Source organism: Ostrea edulis, chromosome 4, assembly GCF_947568905.1.
Source record: "Ostrea edulis chromosome 4, xbOstEdul1.1, whole genome shotgun sequence".
NCBI lineage: Eukaryota > Metazoa > Mollusca > Bivalvia > Ostreida > Ostreidae > Ostrea > Ostrea edulis.
In genome coordinates, this window is record NC_079167.1 from 22,199,245 (window position 1) to 22,219,399 (window position 20,155).

The window sequence follows — 20,155 nt, forward strand, 5'->3', positions numbered from 1 at the left end:
ATAAAACCACCTCCCTTCTCCTTACACTTGTCAGTAAACGACCTGACGAATGTGAACAGAATGTGGTGGTTTCTATCAGACTGGTGTTAAAAATTTTCTGATTACCAGCTTGTATAATTACGTAAAGTGCATGCATTAATTTACTACAACCAAGTAATAAGTACGTGTACAGTGTTCAAGCGGAATCCACCCAGTCAAACATATTAGCGGAATCCACCCAGTCAAACATATTAGCGGAATCCACCCAGTCAAACATATTAGCGGAATCCACCCAGTCAAACATATTAGCGGAATCCACCCAGTCAAACATATTAGCGGAATCCACCCAGTCAAACATATTAGCAATGAGTTCGCTAGAAAGAGTTTTAAAATAAAACTTGAATTACCTGGCCATCCCATGTGCAAATTCGTGTGAATCTGTGTAGTTCTGCTGTTTGTCGTGAATCAATGGTTTTTAATTTGATTTAAGGCACGCAGAGAAACTAAAAAGAAAAAAACCTAGGACATGTATATGAATGGTGAAACAAAGGGGCTCGGGGGTGGGGGGGGGGGGGGGGTATTGCATAACAACTACCGAAGTGTTATTTTTACTTCCAGTTCTCTGGGTGTTGTATATCAAATAAATGATTTTAAAAGCTGTCACACTGACATTGTACTAAGTGTATAGCATTTGCTAGACTTCATTAGTTTTTATGCAAATAGACAGGGATATGCTGCAAATTAAACATAGTTTGCAATGAATCACGAGTTTATACAACCTATGTCAAAAAGAGTTGTGTTAATTGTGTGTGTGTTTAGGGTGGGTTTTTGTTTGTTTGTTTGTTTTTACTTATTTGTATTTATTTAAGTATAACACTAGCATAAATCTGTGTATTGTGACATTTTAGTTAAGGACAAATAAAACTTCTGATTCATTGATGGTATGAAGTTAAATAATGTAAATTGTGTCGCAATTGTAAACATGGGCATCCTATTCTTTAGATAGAGAGAATTATTTATTGTATTGTTCATAGACAAAATTATGAATTTCGACGTTTTTTGTCACTTCATTTATCAAATCTTGTTTGTATTCTTATGGTTTTAAAATGCACTTAATGTTTTGCTCAGTGATTACTTTCATGACAGAAAAACATCATTGAATCATATGCATATGTTTATCGCACCCCATAAAGTACGATGTCACCGCCATCAACTTGAAAGGTTTCTGTCTTTGATTCTAGGTTCGAAAATTAATCGATTCTCCAGATGAATAATTATCTCCTGGCAACTATTAACTATCGTTATTTACAATTATGAATTACGATTTTACTATGGTAGAATATCTCAGTACTCATTAGATGTGACGTTATGGAATAGCGTGCGTGTTCGGTCTTCCAATAAAACATTGTTGACGACACGAAATCACCTCAATAATTGATTTCCAGGTAGTTTTCTGAATATTAAAATCAAATCTCATCCCTCATTATCATCACGGTACAAAGTACGCCTCATCACCATACACAAGCTGATCGAGTTTCCCGAAAGCCGTCATTTACGTCCTCGGATAATCCGAGAAGGAATGTTTGGTAATATTCTTCCGCCAGATTTGAGGTGATAACTTGCCAAATGAAATTCCTACAAAGATTCGACAGAAGCATTAAGTGTAAAATAATCAATTTAAGCTTCCAATCAAAAAAAAAATCCACCGCCAATTATTACATTAACTTTATAGCCGGGCAATACGAATTCAATACCCCGTGCGTTGATTGCGGGAGTATAATATTTTGGTTTCATGTTTACGTGGAAGAGGTAATTGTCGTGTAATTGGGCAGACCTGCTGTTTCACCCCATACATCAACATTTATGACTTACTCCGGCACTAAAAAGAGAGTATTGCCCTTAAAATATCGTATTTTTGAATTTACATTGTAGGTTCGATCACTTTCGAAAGCTGATACCGACTTTTATTTTCCGCAAGCTTGAGGATTGTGTATATAAGCAAGTTATTTTTAAAATACAGAGGAAGAGACACTTACTAATCATTTGAAATACAGACATATATACAAAAATGTAATATGAATTTACTAGCTTATCAAAACACACAAATATAGATATATAATTTATTTATTTACATGTATCAATGTCGATAATAATCCTTTGATGGTTCAATGTCTTTATATCCTCATATAGAAACTTATACTTCCGTTACAGAGTTGCTCCGTTTGAAAAAATATCGGAGAATAAAATTCTCGTTTTCATTTTACATACAAAGATTGTACAATTGAGAGTCTTCGTTGAATGGTGGTTTTGTTGTTGTTGTTTTGTTGTTGTTGTTTTTTTGTTGTTTTTTTTTTTTTGGTTTTTTTTTTATTTGGTCAAACATAAAATGCTAGTGTTCACGCATGCTCACTTCTCTGGTGATGTTCTTTTCTTCAAGCGATATCTTGTTTCCTTTGAAAGTGATTGCTTAAAGACTATAAAAGACTATAGATTTTCACATGAAATTTCATTACATTTCATAGCAAAGCAATGCAATACCAGTGACAGAGAACGTCATTCTGGGAGAACATACGTTGTCCTGTAAATCATAGCTATATGATTAGAATTCTTAGTGTGAAATAACATTTAATGGAAATAAAACCAATAAAGATTATAAAGGAAATAAAAAGATGTTCCTTTAATGTATCATGAATTGTAAACCGACTTGATGTAGGAGATAATTTACTTCCGACACAAGAGAAATTAAGAGGTCGAATTTTTTCCTGAATATCTGATATTTGACTTATTTTCAATAAATGTACATTGTATATTTTATAATTCAATTCGCAAAATATTTCTTAATTAGTTTTTAAGTGATTTAGAGTATGATGAGGAAGGTTATGTAGGAAATCTCTAATCCCTATCCCCTGCAGGGAACCCATCCAACACCCTAACATCAATTTCACCCAATCCCTGCAAACTCTCCTTCCACCTTTTCAGTTTGTTTAGCCTTTCCTTTTCTAGAGAAACTCTAACCAAACTGTGTGAAAGCGATATTCAAAAGTCTACACACAAGGACAACGTTTTAAAACACAATGGTAGTATTGGATTTTCTCGTGTTGATTTTTCCTCCTGTTAGCAAATGTTTACACAATGTGTTCGCGAGTTGAAGTTTATAAGAACTTTATTTCTCCTCCGGCTATTACGTCACGTGTTACTGCGTTTGACAATAACTACACCTCTTTCTGTTCATTTGTTTGGGAAAACATTTAAAATATCAATAATTATGAACATCTAATGCATTATATAATTCTTGTATATTATATAATACCCATATTGATACTGAGGTTGGGGCTTAACCGATATTTACACGTAACCTGTATAATCATTTTATTTAAATCATGGTTGGGCTATCTTCGAAACAATTAAAAATGAAGTAACTAATTGATTCTGATCACTATACATGGGAGCTATCTAGTAAGTGTGACGCAATGTTATTTGCTTTACTAATGAATACTTGCATATAACTTGCTTTGTTAGGAACTTTCGATAGATAATTAGCAGTTTGTTAAGAAACATTCACAATGCGGCGTGTTACGAACATAGTTTTCTCTTCTGCTCTAAAGATATAAACTAAAAAAAAAAAAAAAAGAAGAAGAACCCACCCACCCAGATATCGAAATGAAATGTACATATCAATTTTGTTGCAATGGTGATTTAAAGAAGCGGTGGAATGACTGGTGGAAACAACAACAAATAAAATATCCGAACATATCAACGATTTTATGCCTTTATATTGTCCTGAAGAGAGTCACCTCTCAAAGTCCTAAGCCCAGTACTCTCAGTTTGAACATTGATTTATTATTGGTTAAGCAGATCGTAGATTTATGAGGACAGAATTCCACTGTATGCCCCTGTAGTAAACTCATATACAAATCTAACGAGAAAGCTAGTTATTTTTTAAATGAAAATTCTATTTGCTTCAAAATGATTATCCGGAGTCGGTTTTGATTTTCTAGATGCTTGTCTTGAATTATTATGTAAATATGTTAATTTAAATAAAAAAACATACTAGAAATCAATAAGAAAGAAAATATCAATTTGTAGCGCAAATAAAGGCAGGCATTCGTGTTTATTAAAAAATGTAAATGAAATGGTGGAGACAGTGAAGGTTTGCACCAAAAAATAAAACAACATACTTTTCGTGTATTCAACGGGCAACTCAAATACACACGGAGTCGAACATTGATTTTACCGGGGATTCTGATTGGCTACAACCTGCGTGAAGTTTCAGGATCTATCTGAGAATAAGAAATAGTGTCTTATATGTTAGTTAATCGTTATGGATGTACGATCAGGTACTCTGTGCTTATTATGTGTAAGTACTTTATGTTTTCCCTTCTCTCTTTCTTATTTGAATTTTAAATACGTTTTACAAGTAAATATTCTTTGATCAGAGATGTACAACTTACATTAAATGTGTGTGAAATAATCCGAGTCTACACGCGCACCAGATTTCAATTGAGTAATGATGTACGATATAAGGTTACCTTTATGTATCAGGTTTCCTAGATGTCAGGGCAGAGTAACGCTTAGGTTAGTTCATTTTGACTGAATGATTTAACTTGCTAACATCTATTACACTTCTACAGCGTTAGTGAACTGAAAGCGAACTGTCAAAGACATACAGAATCCTTCATAGTCTTGTAATTAAATAATGATTTTTATATGCCAATGAATAGAGAAAGGCATTTCCGCATGATCCCCATTTAATTTCACATTTGAAGAGCCGGACATCAAAGAGCCGGACAACAAAGCGTAATCGCTAAATGCAATTATGGGTGATTATATATATATATATATATATATATATATATAATGAAGAAGAAAAAAAGCAGCGTGTGAGCAGCGCGCGGGACCGCTCGACCATCTACATGTAGGTAATTCTAAAGCTTATTTTTCATGAGGATGGGCTTCTCCCCACGCTGTCACACGCTACAAATCGAAATGAGATAGTCATTGGACGTAAATTTAAGAGAATCATACAAGATACACACTGCATTTCAAATAATTTATAAAGCACAAAGATTGCAATGAACTCCTAATTAAATATAACTGCCCTAAGTGAAGAAATATTTAATATAAAGCACATTTACTATATGCCGTATATGAATCCACCCCTACCCGTGGTTGAACTCACGACCTGCGGAACCAAATCTCCTATAGGAGTGTCTAACCAGCATGCTATTTAGACCGCTCGCCCATCGATATAGATACTATGACATGAAATACATTCTTTATTTTTACTATAAAACAGAAAAAATGATAAATGAGACGGTAATGTATGCTTTAAAAAAATCGGATGTGTTCAGGTCATGTCAGATTTACGACTTGTCAATTTCTGATTTTCAAAGCAACACAGCGACAAAAAAAAAATTGTACAGAATCATAATGTTATTGAAGATTAAAACTAAGTTCATCATCGAACTGAAATCTTTCATCTTATCATTCTAAAAGCTATATAGTTTTTGGTCATTGTCGCTGTCATATGAATCATTGCTGATTCTTAACTTAAAAAAATGAATTAATTGGAAGAAAGGATTTTTAAAAAAAAAAAAACAACAGAAAAAAGCACGTGCATTTGAATTGTAAAATCCTGACTCACTACTATTTCCATGTTCGATAAGAATTATAACAAATTATGAATTACAGTGTCAATTTTTCAAATTACAGTCGTGGTGAGTTTGTAGTCAGCCATCATTATGTGGCGTGGGACGCGTGCAAATCAATGACATCTAAAAATCAGCGTCTCCTATCAATAAACGCGTGTATCAGATATAGGCTTTTGAAACCATTACAGACAATCAAAACAGCATCGATTCCCCCTAAAGCTTAAATGTAATTAAAATAAGTTTATCGAGTTTCCTGATAAATGCTTGATGAATATACCATGTTGAACACCAAAACAACACTTATTAGGAAAATATGCCCTGCAATTGCATATTAATGCTAATCCTAAAATGCATCATCGGAAATTTGTCCTTTGGATTCTAGATATAACATATCTTAATATTTTGTCTTTATTTATATTCCGCAATTTTGAAATAGAAAAACCCGCATACGAGCAAAAAACTTTAGCACTTCGTAGCTCAGTTTTTGGTGATTGAATAATCATTGAGCATGGCATTTATTATCATGATCAAACAAATGACGTAATGAAACAAGTTCAAACGAAATGACGTAATAGACCAAAATATACAAAATTAATTGGCTGGGACAACTTAATACAAACAACAGTTTACTAATGACTAGGTTTGCAAATGAGCAGATAAACATGTAAATTACACAAATTGATCCCCGCCAATATACATTTAAAAAACATTAATAATAGCAAAAAGGTGGCGCACAAAAAAGGCCACAAAGCAATGACACATGCGAACAAGTTGCATGTAATTTGCTGCGCCACCCAAGATACATCGATGTCGTGTATAAGTGACAATAACAAACATTTGCTTTCTCATACTTTGAATTCTTAAATAAAATGTTTATACGTGTAAATGCAAGTGAACGTTAAGCTAGATAAAAGGATCATATGAAAGGTGAAGATAACGAACAGAGATCAATCTCGTAACTCCTATAAGGAATACAAAATAAAGAGTTGAACAGACACGGTCCCCTGGATATACCAGAGGTGGGATCAGGTGCCTAGGAGGAGTAAGCATCCCCTGTCGACCGGTCACACCCGGCATGATCCCTATCTCTTGATCAGGTAATATATGTGTGTATATATATATATATATATATATATATATATATATATATAGTTACATTACAAAATATGAATATAGGGGGATAAAGACAATGGAAGCACGAGATATGCAGATTATGCAAATTACTGCATACATATTTTAAATACTTTTACTGTATTTACTCTCGCATAATGCAAACAAACTAGATATTAAACCCTATATATACTGTGCGTACATGTAGATTCATTTGATTTTTCATGTAATAACACTGTTATAATAAGGTGCGTCATGACATAAAATAATGCGAGGGTATTGGATGATATAGATCTGAGGGAAATGACTTTCTTAACGAGATGCTGAGGGGTAGAACATCTAAATGGCTCCAAGAAGGGCAGAGAGTTCAAAGAGGAAATTCATCTTATTATGTTACTTTTGTTAGTTACGACTAGTTTCCTATAGTTCTGAAAATATTTTACTGCTGTGATTTCGTTCTCCTGGAAACAAAAGTTTTAAAATACTTTGAAGTTTTTCAAATGATGAAATAACGTGATATTTTACTACGCCCTTGATTCCACACAATAATATAGTCCCGCTATGGTTCGAGTTTCCGTGGACTTTATCTTATCGTGCAATGTTACAACCGTAAGTAGAAAAAGAGTATTCTGGCTTTATGACCCACGTGTTTCAATACTGAAGAAATCACTTTAGATATAATGCATGTCTTCTAATCTGTCTGGATAATGACAAAAAACCAACCTTAGCTGTCATGAATTATATGTTTCGTACACCCACCTGTAAAAAAAAAAAAAAAAAAAAAAAAAAAAAGAATTACAAGCTATATTGCACATATGAAATGTATTACAATTTCATTTACCACATTTACTTCGTATAAACATTGCACAAAATCATGTTTAACTGCATGCGGGGAAACTTTTTATTGATTGCACTTTCCAAATCCTTCATCATACGTAATATTTAAGTAATGGGTTGTAATTAGGTTTTGTGTACTATGTAACATGCACACTATGTTTAACAGACAAGGATGATATGATATAGTAATGTATGGTATCTATAAATAGAATGATCAAGCACTATAAGAAGTAGCAGTATCAAGCATTCTCCTACGACATAGTGTTGTCATCTCTCTGTACTTCAGTCGTGGTTCTTTAATTATTAAATTTATAATTACTGCAAGATCGATTTCTTCTAAAAAGTTTCCCCGCATGCAGTTAAACATGATTTTGTGCAATGTTTATACGAAGTAAATGTGGTAAATGAAATTGTAATACATACTAAGGCTACAGAGCTGAGAAAACCTATCATAAGGCAAATTTACATTTTGATTTGTTTGTACAGATATCTTTTAAGATAGTTTTAAGATAGTTGTAAGATATGTATAATGACCATATTTCATGTCTAGTAAATGGATGGTGGGGTTTTTGTATCATGGTATCATTTTATTTTATTTAAACTATATTTTATTCACAAAGTGAATGGGATCGGGCAGCAGGCATAGCCTATTTAAACCCTCTCCCTACATCAAGGTCAAGTGTGAAATGGTATCATCAAATAAAAATAATACACCATAGGAATTTTCAAAATTGTGTTCACTGATTTATTTCACCTAGAATTTAACATTGAAACATATGAAAAGCATGTTGTATTAATATATTTTAAAAACAAATTATATTTTTATACAAATCTCTTGGTAGAAAGTTACATACGCTTTCTCTTTTTGAGAATGTGGAAAAAAAATAATCATTTGCCACACACGTTTTTAGAAAATTAGACACCCCCCCCCCCTTATTTTTACAAAGGGTAGATGACTCTTCAAAAAAGTATCAAGTGCTAAAAGGTCAGCTTCTAATAATTTACCAGTCATGTGAATTTCACCTACTTCACTTTCATCATTAATGAACAATAAACATTTATGTTACTTTAAGTCCTTCAAAATTGTTCATTATCCTTTCGTTTGTTACATTGAATACCTTAATAGGAAAAGAATGATTGCGTCAAAGCATAAAAGGCTTGTATCTAACACTTTTAAAATGAAAGATTCTTTGAGCCTCGATTTGAATGACAAAATAACATCATATCCGATGTTCGAACCGTTAAAACAAAGAAATATCAGAGATACAGATACTTTGAATTATTTACACACGATGTAAAATACGACCCGCGGACATTCACAATGACATTACAAGGTCGCGCACACATTTTCAATTGATTAACTGTAATTTGTTAATTGTGAAATATTGCTCGTTATTCTTTGATATTTACATATACCAATTATTTGTCAATAATAAATAGTTGATGTAAACTGAGTACGTGACCTTTCAATCTAAACATATATCAAATAAGAGAAAGAGATCATTCAAAGTCCTAACTATGAGTGAAACTTAGTTTGCATTGTGTAGAATATAAAAGCGATGGAAACTGAGAATATTCACCGACCCACATTAGCTGTCTTGCAAGACAATAATTCTTCCTAATGTATTTCTTTACACTAAAAGCAATTATTTAATGTAGTTTTATTAGGTTTTATCAGGTTTCTCTTGTTTTTTGTACAAAATAAATGTTTTTGTCATTGATATATATTCCTATGTCATTGAGACATTTTGAGAAAAATGGTTGCCATCATTTTTACAACTAAAGTCCCTTTAAATATACACGTATATCAAATATATTCTTGCTTCATATGTCAAGTTAAGTATTCTCTTGGGCAAGTGTCCTTGGTCATCTGAAACCCTATTTCATAATTGTTGAAATATTTTAAAGGCATAGGGTCTATCTTTTATCTCAAAAACGACGTCACAATATTTTGCAAGAACTCCAAAAAACAAATTTGTAGTATTAATTATGAGTTATCTATAGTTTCAGCACTTTGAAATTGAAGTCATTTTGACATTTTAACCCTTTATAAAAGTTTTGTCTGGAGGACAATATATTAAACTGGTACCCCGCTGATTGCTGGCTACACACAAACATAAGAGATACGAAGTCAACAGGGTACCAGTTTAGGCAAGTGAGAACAGGGAATTATTTTGTAATTACTATCGTATCCAATGTGTTTGTAAACATTCTGAAATTTTTTTTGTGATTTTCTAGTTATGATCATAAATTTCGCCACCTTTTTGGAACATGCAAAATTTCACCAATATCTTAGACCCTATGCCTTTAATACAATTGAGATGATGACCCCTAATCATATTTATGTTAAAACTTCACTGATTATCCAAGGCAACATAGCAGCTTTGTTTGTTTCCAAATATCATAACAGAAAACATATTGAAGTGAAAAAAGTTGTCATTTATTTAAATGACGAGAAAATGTAAATCATACAATAATAAAAGAATTGGCTGGGAGACAAACCAGCATCAAGGATATTGTTGACATATAAACTGTTTCTTGACTAGAAATGCAGGTCAATAAATTATTACACAACAGTGGTCTCCCAGCCACAATATTTTTACAAAACACAGATGTGATCATATAAATTACTGCTGCACATATCGAGATGCATTAAGTATTCTGATGGGTGTCACGGGGTTATCCCAATCCTCGTCATTGTTTGATTGTTCAAACATTTCTAAAATGAGATTCCAACCCTTGAAGCAAATATATAATTGTCGCACATGACACAATGCACTGAGCACCAGGTTTTCGTTCGTCGTTTTCCCACTCCATTTGTCCCTCAAAACGAATAGGAAAATTCTGGAAACTTTTTTCATATCGAAAAGACACCATCAATCATCTCCCAAAATATGATTTGGCTACTACATAGAATGAGTTATTCACAAAACATCTTACGACTAAGCTGGATAAAAAAATTCTGTCTGATAATCAAACACCGATCACAAGGTCATAAGTATGAATATAAGTTTTATAAACCATGGATGTACTTTACATATCAAATAAGAAAATATACAAGAAATGAAAAATAAAAAGATTACAGTGTTCGTAAATTTTGATCTTAGTCGTAAGATATTTTGTGAATAAGGGCCCAGGGTTTTCTATAGAAAAATGTCGTTTTTCAACCTCAAATTGGCCCAAAGGGTGAAAATGAAATTCTGAAACCTTATTGCAAATCAACGGGACACCAACAATTATCTTCCAAAAGATGATTTTGATACTTTGTAAAATGTAAGAGGAGTTCTGGGGACCAGTGTTTTTGTTGTTGAAAAAACATTGGTTTTTTACCCTCATTTGGCCCTCGTGATGAAAATGAAAACTTTCAAAAACTTATTTCACATCTACAGGACACCATCAATCATTTTCCAAAATATGGTTTGTCTACTATGTAAATTGTAAGAGGGATTCTGGGAAGCAGTTTTTATGTCGTTTTTCTACCCCCATTTGGACCCCTAAAGTGAAAATGAAAATTCTGAAACCTTATGGAACATCCACAAGACACCATCAATTATCTTCCAAAAAATAATTTGGCCATTGTGTAAAATGAGACCCAAGTTTTTGCAGTAAACGTCGTTTTTCAACCCCACCCCCCATTTACCCCACCCCACCCGGTTTAAAAATGAAAATTTCGAAACCTTATTGCACATCTACAGGACACCACCAGTCATCTTTCAAAATATGATTTCGCTACTGCAAAAATGTAAGAGGAGTCCTGGGATCCAGGTTTTTGTAGAAAAGCGTCATTTTAACTCCCAGTTTGTCCCAAGGGTAAAATTGAAAGTCATGAAATCTTATTGCAATCTATAGAGGACACCACCTATCATATTCCAAAATATTAATTGGTTACTGCTTAAAATAAAAGAGGAGTTTGGGGAAGAAGAAAGTGTAAGAGACTGACGGACAAACCAGGGTAACAACAATATACCAGAACTTTCTTTAGAATGATCAGACATAACAGGGGCGGATCCAGGATTTCCAGTTAGGGGTGCAGCTTTATGAGGCGGTCCCCAGGTGGTCCAGGGAGAAGCCCTGGTGGGGGCTCAGGGGGCGAAGTCCAAAGAAGCTCCTGGATTAACAGATTTTATAGGGCTTGAATTATGTCTCTTATGTAATCATTTTACTATTTTCTGTCATTTTAATGTGAAATTAATAGGGTTTTTGGAAAAAATGTAAATTCTCCCAATAAAAGTAATTCAATAAATCAAAAGATTTTGACATTTATTTCTCTGAGAGTGGAAGGAATTATTACTTCTTTTATATATAGTTTATATTTTTCTAAACGGGAGACCACGATTTACCTTAAATCTAAAAAAAAAAATTTAAAAAAAAGATTGGAGGGTAGGGGTGGTTGCGTTCCCCCTTAAATCCGCCCCTGCATAATGACGCAGGATTGTCTTGATCATCTTGTATATATACTCTCCATACAAACATCGGGATGATCCAGACTAGACGTAGCGCTGGTCGGGGTGAACTACAATCTATCTCTGGGGGGGGGGGGGGGGGGGGGGGTGCGTGATCCTTCCATTTGATTTTATTCAAACTGGCTTGCATTGATTTCATTGGAGTTGGTTTGTACAGAACCAAATGATTTTTTAAAATACTAAGAAAACAAAATATATGCTTTTGGGAACATAGCAAAGAAAAGTAAAACAAATTATTTGATTCAGATTTGATTTTGAAAGTTTCAAACAAAGGCCTACATAATGTTGAATTTTGAAACCTAATGGGTAAATAAATTGATAAAACACTCCATTGTAATTGTCATATCGATTCGGTTTGTAAATCTTTGAGATGTGTATTATTTACATTTTATAAAATTAAGGAATTTTTTTAGACTTCCAAGAAGACTTTTCTGCAAGGCATACCTGTATGGAGCACCAAATTAACATAAACTCAAATAATTGAAGATATTATTTGAAGATATCACCAATTCAATTATTGCTCTCTTTAATTGAATTAATGCGTGCATTAAATCAATTAATGCTCTCATCAACTGAATTAATGCGCGCTTCAATTCTATTATTGATCTCATCAATTGAATTAATGCGCGCATCAATTGAATTAATGAGAGCAATAATTGATTTAATGCGCACATGAATTCAATTATTGCTCTCTTCAATTCAATTGATGAGAGCATCAATTGATTTAATGAGAGCAATACTAGATTTGATGCGCGCATTAATTCAATTATTGCTCTCTTCAATTCAATTGATGAGAGCATCAATTTTCATAGAAATTTTGCTCGCAATAATTCATTTAGAGCTCGGTATAAATAATTTGATGATCTCTTTAATTCAATTGAAGATATCTTTAATTATTTACAATGCTTTTGTATAAGGAATTAATGCGCGCATCAATTCTTTTAAAGAGTGCAACAATTCAATTAAAGAGATCATTAATTTAATTGTGGATATGTTGAATTGAAGATATCTTTAATTATATAGTTGCTCTCTCTAAAAGAATTATTGCTCTCTTCAAATGAATTAAAGATATCATTAATTCAATCGAAGTGAGCAATAATTGAATTAATGCGCGCATTAAATCAATTATTGCTCTCATCAAATGAATTAATGCGCGCATCAACTTAATTGTTGCTCTCATCAATTCATTTAATGCGCGCATTATATCAATTATTGCTCTCTTCAAATGAATTGTAGCGCGCATCAATTCAATTGTTGATATCATTAATTCATTTGAAGAGATCATCAATTCAATTAAAGCGCGCATCAATTCAGCTGAAGAATTAATGCTATCATCAATTCAATTAATGCGCGCAATAATTCAGAATTGAAGATATCATTAATTATTTGAAGAGATCTTTAATCCAATTGTTGCGCGCATCAAATGAATTGATGATATCTTCAAATAGTTGAAGATATCTTCAATGATTTGAGTTTATGTTAATTTGGCGCTCCATATACATGTAGATGAAGTATCACAAGCCTAGCGCTCAGGCCGTAGCAGTGAGGATTTTTTATTTATTGTGACAACGCCTGTCGCAACACGGGACCTCCCTTTTTTTAAGGACATATCTGAAAGATCGGTTTTCTCACTTCTAAATACGTTTGGTGAAGGAGCAATCACTGCCAATATTACGTCTTAGGTTTGAGCGGGGATCGAACTCACGATCTTCCGGTTACGGAGCGAACACTCTAGATCACTGAGCTGCCGCGACCGGTCTTTGATTTACTTGAACATTCTCTCGTGTATTCTGGCTTTCCTTAAAGAAACACTTTGCCATTGAATACAAGTTTATCACCAACTTTGTACATTAAAAAGAAAGAAGAAAAAGCCGTTTAGAAATCCATTACAATCAGCTACAGGGTTATCCAAAAGTACCATAGATAAAAAGACAGTACTAGTCACGGATTTTATCATAGAAAGTTCTAAAATTGTCACTAGTGTTTTATTTGAGAAGGTTTTCAAATGTTGACGGAACATTTTATTCAATGTTATCGCTATTAAGAATAACTGATGCATATCTTGGGAATACTTTCTCATCATACCTGAGATTTTTTTTATATTTTTTTTTGCTGAAAGATTGAAAACATAAACATTGGATCACTTGTTCTCCGGGACCCCCCCCCCCCCCCCCCCCCTATATTCCCTTTGCTAATATGGATAAACAACCGTTACTGGGAAAATGAATTCCAAGGTCGTTCACATTCAAGGTCACAATAAGCAAAAAGTATTACGTAGTTTTCTTTTGATAAGGGCAGTAGGTATTTATTTTTTAATAAAATTTTCTTCATGTGATAAAACTTAAGTAGAGAATTTTTAAAGTTGCACAGAACGTGAAAATGTACAGTGTAATTGTAGAAAGTATAAACATGTATATGTTTCTTTTTTGAAATCTAATAAATCTTTATGAAATCAACGAAAATTTGTTTCCCAAATGGACTTTCTTTCCCACTGCTCATTAAAACCACTCTTACTTATTTTTTAACTTTAATTTTAAATCACGGTATGATACCTTGTGTAACAAAATAGAATGCAAGTACATGTACATTAATTTCGTTCTTATTTACGAGTACATTTCATCCTAATGCTTACGTCACATCCACTGCTAGGAAAAACTGTTTTACCGTTATTTTTATATAGAAATGTTTTAATGATTATTTCATCATGTAAAGAAAAGAAATTTTATATCAAAATTACAACGGAAGGCTGCAGTATGTATTTGGTCATGTCAGTGATGACGTGTGTGTCATGTACACTGCTTTATTGGGTGTTTCTGGTAGTGACCGTCAGGTATCTCTCGTCCCAACTCTAACAAATACTTTTTAGGATATACATGTACTATTATTCCTAAAAATGATATTTTTTAAAATGTCTATACATCAATGCTGAAGACGAATTTGACCTTGAATGTGACTTGGAACTCTACTGTAATTTGCATATCATTAGGTCTGATACAAAAAAGTTCTGATGATTTCTCAGACAAAGTCAGCCTTATATTTGTTCTTTATGTAGGACTAAAGTGCACAAAAATATTTCTTTCACCAGGCACTACAATTATTGACTCATTCGCCTGTCATATTGTCTGGGTTTTTTTTAACTGGATGGATTTTAAATTATAAACACTTTTGAATACTATGTAATTTACTTTTCCACTTCTTCGTGATATAGCCTTCTGCAAAATGGAGTTATAACAGATATTGAGGTCTAGCTCCGTGGACTGTCCGTTGTCCATTTGTAGTCAGGTTCCATCTTATATAAATCTATAGCGCCATTAATCTAAATTAGGAAATCCTCACTGAGTGATGAAATTGTTGAATTTCATGCTAAACAGTCTGAATGACTGCAACCGTTTGTTGATTTTTGTACATTTAATGTTCTAAATGTCAGAATTGACAAGCAGACGTCGACATCTGTAAAAAGTTTCCAGCATGATAATCAAAAATCAGTTCTGTAATTCTATAAAACACTTTCTAGCCGCGGTGTTCTATGGGTAATCTGTCAATCAAAAGAACTCATCCCAGTAAAAGTCTTAAAAACTACACGTTTGTGCCTTGACCGTTCCTAATTCGGTCGTATGTAGCTGTGGGTCTGATGAAATATGGAACGTTTGGCTCAATGATCAGATTTCACATTCTGCTGTTTATTTCATTTTCTCCGATTCTTAGATCGATTACTGTCTCCAATCCCAGAACAACATGCGGTAATGTACCGAATGTGAAACTCAAATTTCACAGAAAATCACGTGATGATGGTGACTGTCATAGTTTAATAATGTTGTTTACATTGATATCGCGTATTTATCTCTGTATCATGAGACATGCTAAAGTGAAGAGTTGGGAATTCAAATGATGGTGCTGCAAGTACATCCGAGCGTGCGCAGACTGCGGCTCAAGCTTTTTGTTACTGTCCCTATTACAAAGGTTTACGGACGACAAAAACTAATTCCATCCTTATATTTTAAATCCATCGATAATATCCAATGAAATTATTCTTGTTGCTAGTAACAAGATCTGCCTTTGGTAAAACATACTTTTTAAAAGATATAAAACACCTGCGGTAAACTTAAATACAAACATGACAAGATATTTCAATTAGTATTTTCATCAAAATTTTCATAATGTTAGTCTTACTGTGGGATTATCTCATGATGGGATAATCTCACCAAAGGGTTATCTCATGGTGGAATTGTCTCACAGGGATTATCTCACTAAGGGGTTATCTCATGGTGGAATTGTCTCAAAGGGATTTTCTCACTAAAGGATTATCTCATGATGGGATTGTCTTACGGTGGGATTGTCTCACAATGATATTGTCTTATGAGGCAAAATTTATTCAAAAGCTTTAACAAGAACAAAAAAATTTACTTCAACTCGACATTTAGATACATCGATGATGTTTTATCTTTTAAGATAACATTCACTTTCATTCATGCATCGATTCAATATATCTATTTCCTGATCACATGTATATGGTTTTTTATGACGCAGCTGATTCGATACACACGGGCATGTTCTGCGTATGAAAATTTTATATCGAGAAAGGCTATTGACAAATAAGTTGATGCAACAGGCTCATGTAAAGTCAGCATTTCGTAATTATCTGTGGTCGTTATAAAGATCTAATTTACAAATACAACATGTCATTAGGTCGAATGTAATATGACTTGTTTCATACTGGTTGTTGGGCCGTTGTTTGCATGATGATTTTGACTACGGATTACTCCGTTTTGCCTGATCAAGATATTGGCTTTACGGCGGGTGTGACCAGTCAACAGGGGATGCTTACTTTTCCTTGTCACCTGATCCCACCTCTGGTGTGTCCAGGGGTCCGTGTTTGTCCTACTCTTAATTTTGTATTGTTTATAGGATTTATGAGATGGATTGCTTTCGCTGTTTTAACCGTTTCATCCAAATGAACACGAAACACAAGACACCATAGTCTTCCACATCTGTTTCATATGTTTGAATGTTTTACTGGATATAAACTTTAATGACAAACTAACGATTGAACTTTATGACAAACGAGTTGGCTTCAGCTTCTCCATCGTCATCTTACCATATTTATGTAGCAATATTCCATCGTCACTTGCATATGATGTTTATGTCTCTCAATTCAATACATGTGAGAGTATGTTCTGCGTATGATTAATTTTAAACCAAGGCAGGCTACAAACAATTACATTGTAAGTTGATGTTACAGAAGTTTCAACAGTCTAGTTTAAAGTTAGTACATGTATTTCGCAAATTGTATGGTCGTTATAATGATCTCAGTAGCAAAATACAACCTGCCATTAAGCTGAATGCTGTCCGGCGTGTTTCATGCCAATTGTTAGGCCATTCTTAACATACTTATTTCGGCTACCGATTATTTCGACTGCAGATTACTCCATTTACTTGATAGGACTCAGGGCACGTGTGACCGGTCAACAGGAAATGCTTACACCTCCTAGGCACCTGACTCCATCTCTTGTGTTTCCGCGTTAGCCTCGCTCTCAAATTCGCATTCTTTATGGGATTTTTGAGATTGATTAGTCAGCGAGATCACGATTGAAACACTGTAAAATCCATTGATATCTTATTCAAATCATACTGTTAATTCCCTGTAGAAAATTGTTAAATTCTTTCAATTCTTTAAATAATTCCTTTACAATTTTTAAAAATTCCTGTATGACTTTAAAATAAATTTTTATGAATTATGAAATCTCCATTGGATTTTAAATATCTTCCTATGGAAAATTAGATTCCCCAATTTTTTTTTTCAAAGATGAATTATCATGGGTGAGGTGAGAGTCACGTGTGTCACAGTCGGTTCAGAGTGTTAATGGCAGATGCTACATGTAAAAGATTACAAGGAGTCGCTCTGCCACTTGAGATGTTTGTCAGAGTCATCCGAGAGCAAGGCTAGTTTACTTCCATGAGGATAGGTCTGGTGTCTGTGTAGAATCTTTAAAAATTCACTGGTTTTCATGATGTATTGAAGGATTATGCGTTAATAGCAGTCATTCATGGAAAGACAGAACATGCCCATGGACATCAAACAAGTTCCTTTGATAATATTGGTGTCAGAGCTAGGTTTTTATCGATATCGATTTTTTAGAAGTTGAATCCTTGCAGATAAAAATCAATAGAATATGAAAAACAAGACTTATTAACAGTTGAAATATATAGATTGGTGCGTCAGTTTGTTCCGAACCCTGCTAAGTCTCCAAAATAGTAGTACACCAAGAAAATGATAAGGGATACGGTATTTTATCTCAGAACTCAAAAGTAGTCTCAAGCGTGTTGTTAGAATCTAATTAATAAATTAGAAATGAACTTTTTAATAATTCAAGTATTTTTTTTTTATATTTTACTTCAGCTTTTCGGCTTGACGTTTATGCAGAATGTGACTTGCACATGCCTCTGAATGAAAGTTAGATGATGAAAATATCGTATAATATGATTATTGTAATTAAATTTCCTCCCTCGGACGTCAGCTGTTCGTTGGAGTTGAAGCGAACACTCCATCACAGGTGTGTAAGTTATATCATAGCCTAAAACGGACCAACAAATAAGATTATCATTTTTAAAAAATATATTTTAAATAGATTAAAATGCTGACGATCAGATAGCGATTTCAAGGGGAGGGTGGGGGTTACGCTCTTGTACAATTTTTAACTGAATTTCTGTGTAAATTTTGAAATACCAGTAGTTCCGAAAATCGTTCCCTGACCCCTTTCCCATCCTCCATCCTTCGGACCTGGTTCCCTGACCCCTGACCCCTCCTCCATCCTTCGGATCTGGTTCCCTGACCCATACTCCATCCTCTGGGCCTGAGATGTCAGGGGAAAAATTATCATTAAATTCAGGACGTCTTCAAATATTGAAAAGGCGGGTATAACAATGTTTTAAGGACTGCGAGGTTTGTAAATCACGTGATTATAATGATATAGAAGATTAGTTTTATTTTATCCTGAAATGTCCATTTTACAACGACTTGAGAAAGAAATATATTAAGGGTTTCTATTACACAAAACCATGTGTCTTTAAATTAGTTAAGCTCCTTAGTGTAGACAATACTAAAGAACTCAATAACATGGGAAAATTCTTAGTACAAGCTGTGAAAATACGAAGTTTAGCATTGTAAGTAATTATAGTATTTTTCTAATAACATGTGCATCGCATAATGTGATTACATGTATATTATCTTACATTGGTAATTTCTTTTCCTCCTATCTTCTCCTGTCCACTCACCCTATGTTAAGAATTGAACATTAAAAAATTTACCATGGAGATAATTAATATTAGTTCTGCATTAGTATGATTAGGAAATTTACATTACCATGGTAGATAGGGTTCATCATATCGTCCATATTGAATGCTATTCAGCATTGCTTACGTCATCACGTCTTATTCTTGTGTGAATTTTCGACATACTTGATATTTTGAGTTTTTAAAAAAATCCATTTATCGATCATTATTTTTCTCTGCTTTTAATGATGCAGGCCTCTCTGTCAAATGAAAACACCGTTATGAATATATCGTTTTGATAAAATTGAATTCCGATTTTCTATTAGACAGAGAACTCTGGAAATATAGACCATGTTTCTGGTCCTCTTAATTATATAAATAATACATGTGTAAATCAAAGTTCTTTTAATTAACAAACACGACTCTAGGCACCAACACATCAAGTTTTCATCTCATTCTTATTCGAAATAAAAAGAATGGGCACTTATTATTGCAACTTTGCCATTCTGAGGAGGAAACATTAGAACACCTTTTTGGGGAATGTGATTGTTTACAACTATTTCTAGTAGAATTCAAAAAGTGTTTGAAAGATAAGACTGAGCGACAAATCCTTTATTTTAGCTTGTTTTGAAAACAATAGTGATATACAAATCGCTGTCATTTTATTGCTGAAGTATTATGTTTTTACTGCAAGTTGCACCAAGAAACCTCTAAACTTGTCGTCTGCATTATCACAAATGATATTTTTTATGAAACATAGAATTATATATATCTCATAAAAATGGAGAAGAAGAATAGTTTGATACTCAATGGAACAGATGAAACTTGCTCTTTACTTAAATTAAA

The 20,155-nt window shown here is 33.4% G+C and overlaps 1 protein-coding gene across 1 annotated transcript in view; it reads left to right on the top strand.

The window, feature by feature from the left end:
- Positions 1 to 4,236: 4,236 nt before the first annotated feature.
- LOC125669965 (uncharacterized) overlaps positions 4,237 to 20,155 on the top strand; it is a 53,659-nt gene continuing 37,740 nt past the window's right edge. The window contains exon 1 of the mRNA XM_048904847.2: positions 4,237 to 4,336. Within this exon, the coding sequence (XP_048760804.2) occupies positions 4,301 to 4,336 (36 nt within the window). The 5' untranslated portion in view covers positions 4,237 to 4,300. The remainder of the gene's footprint in view (positions 4,337 to 20,155) is intronic.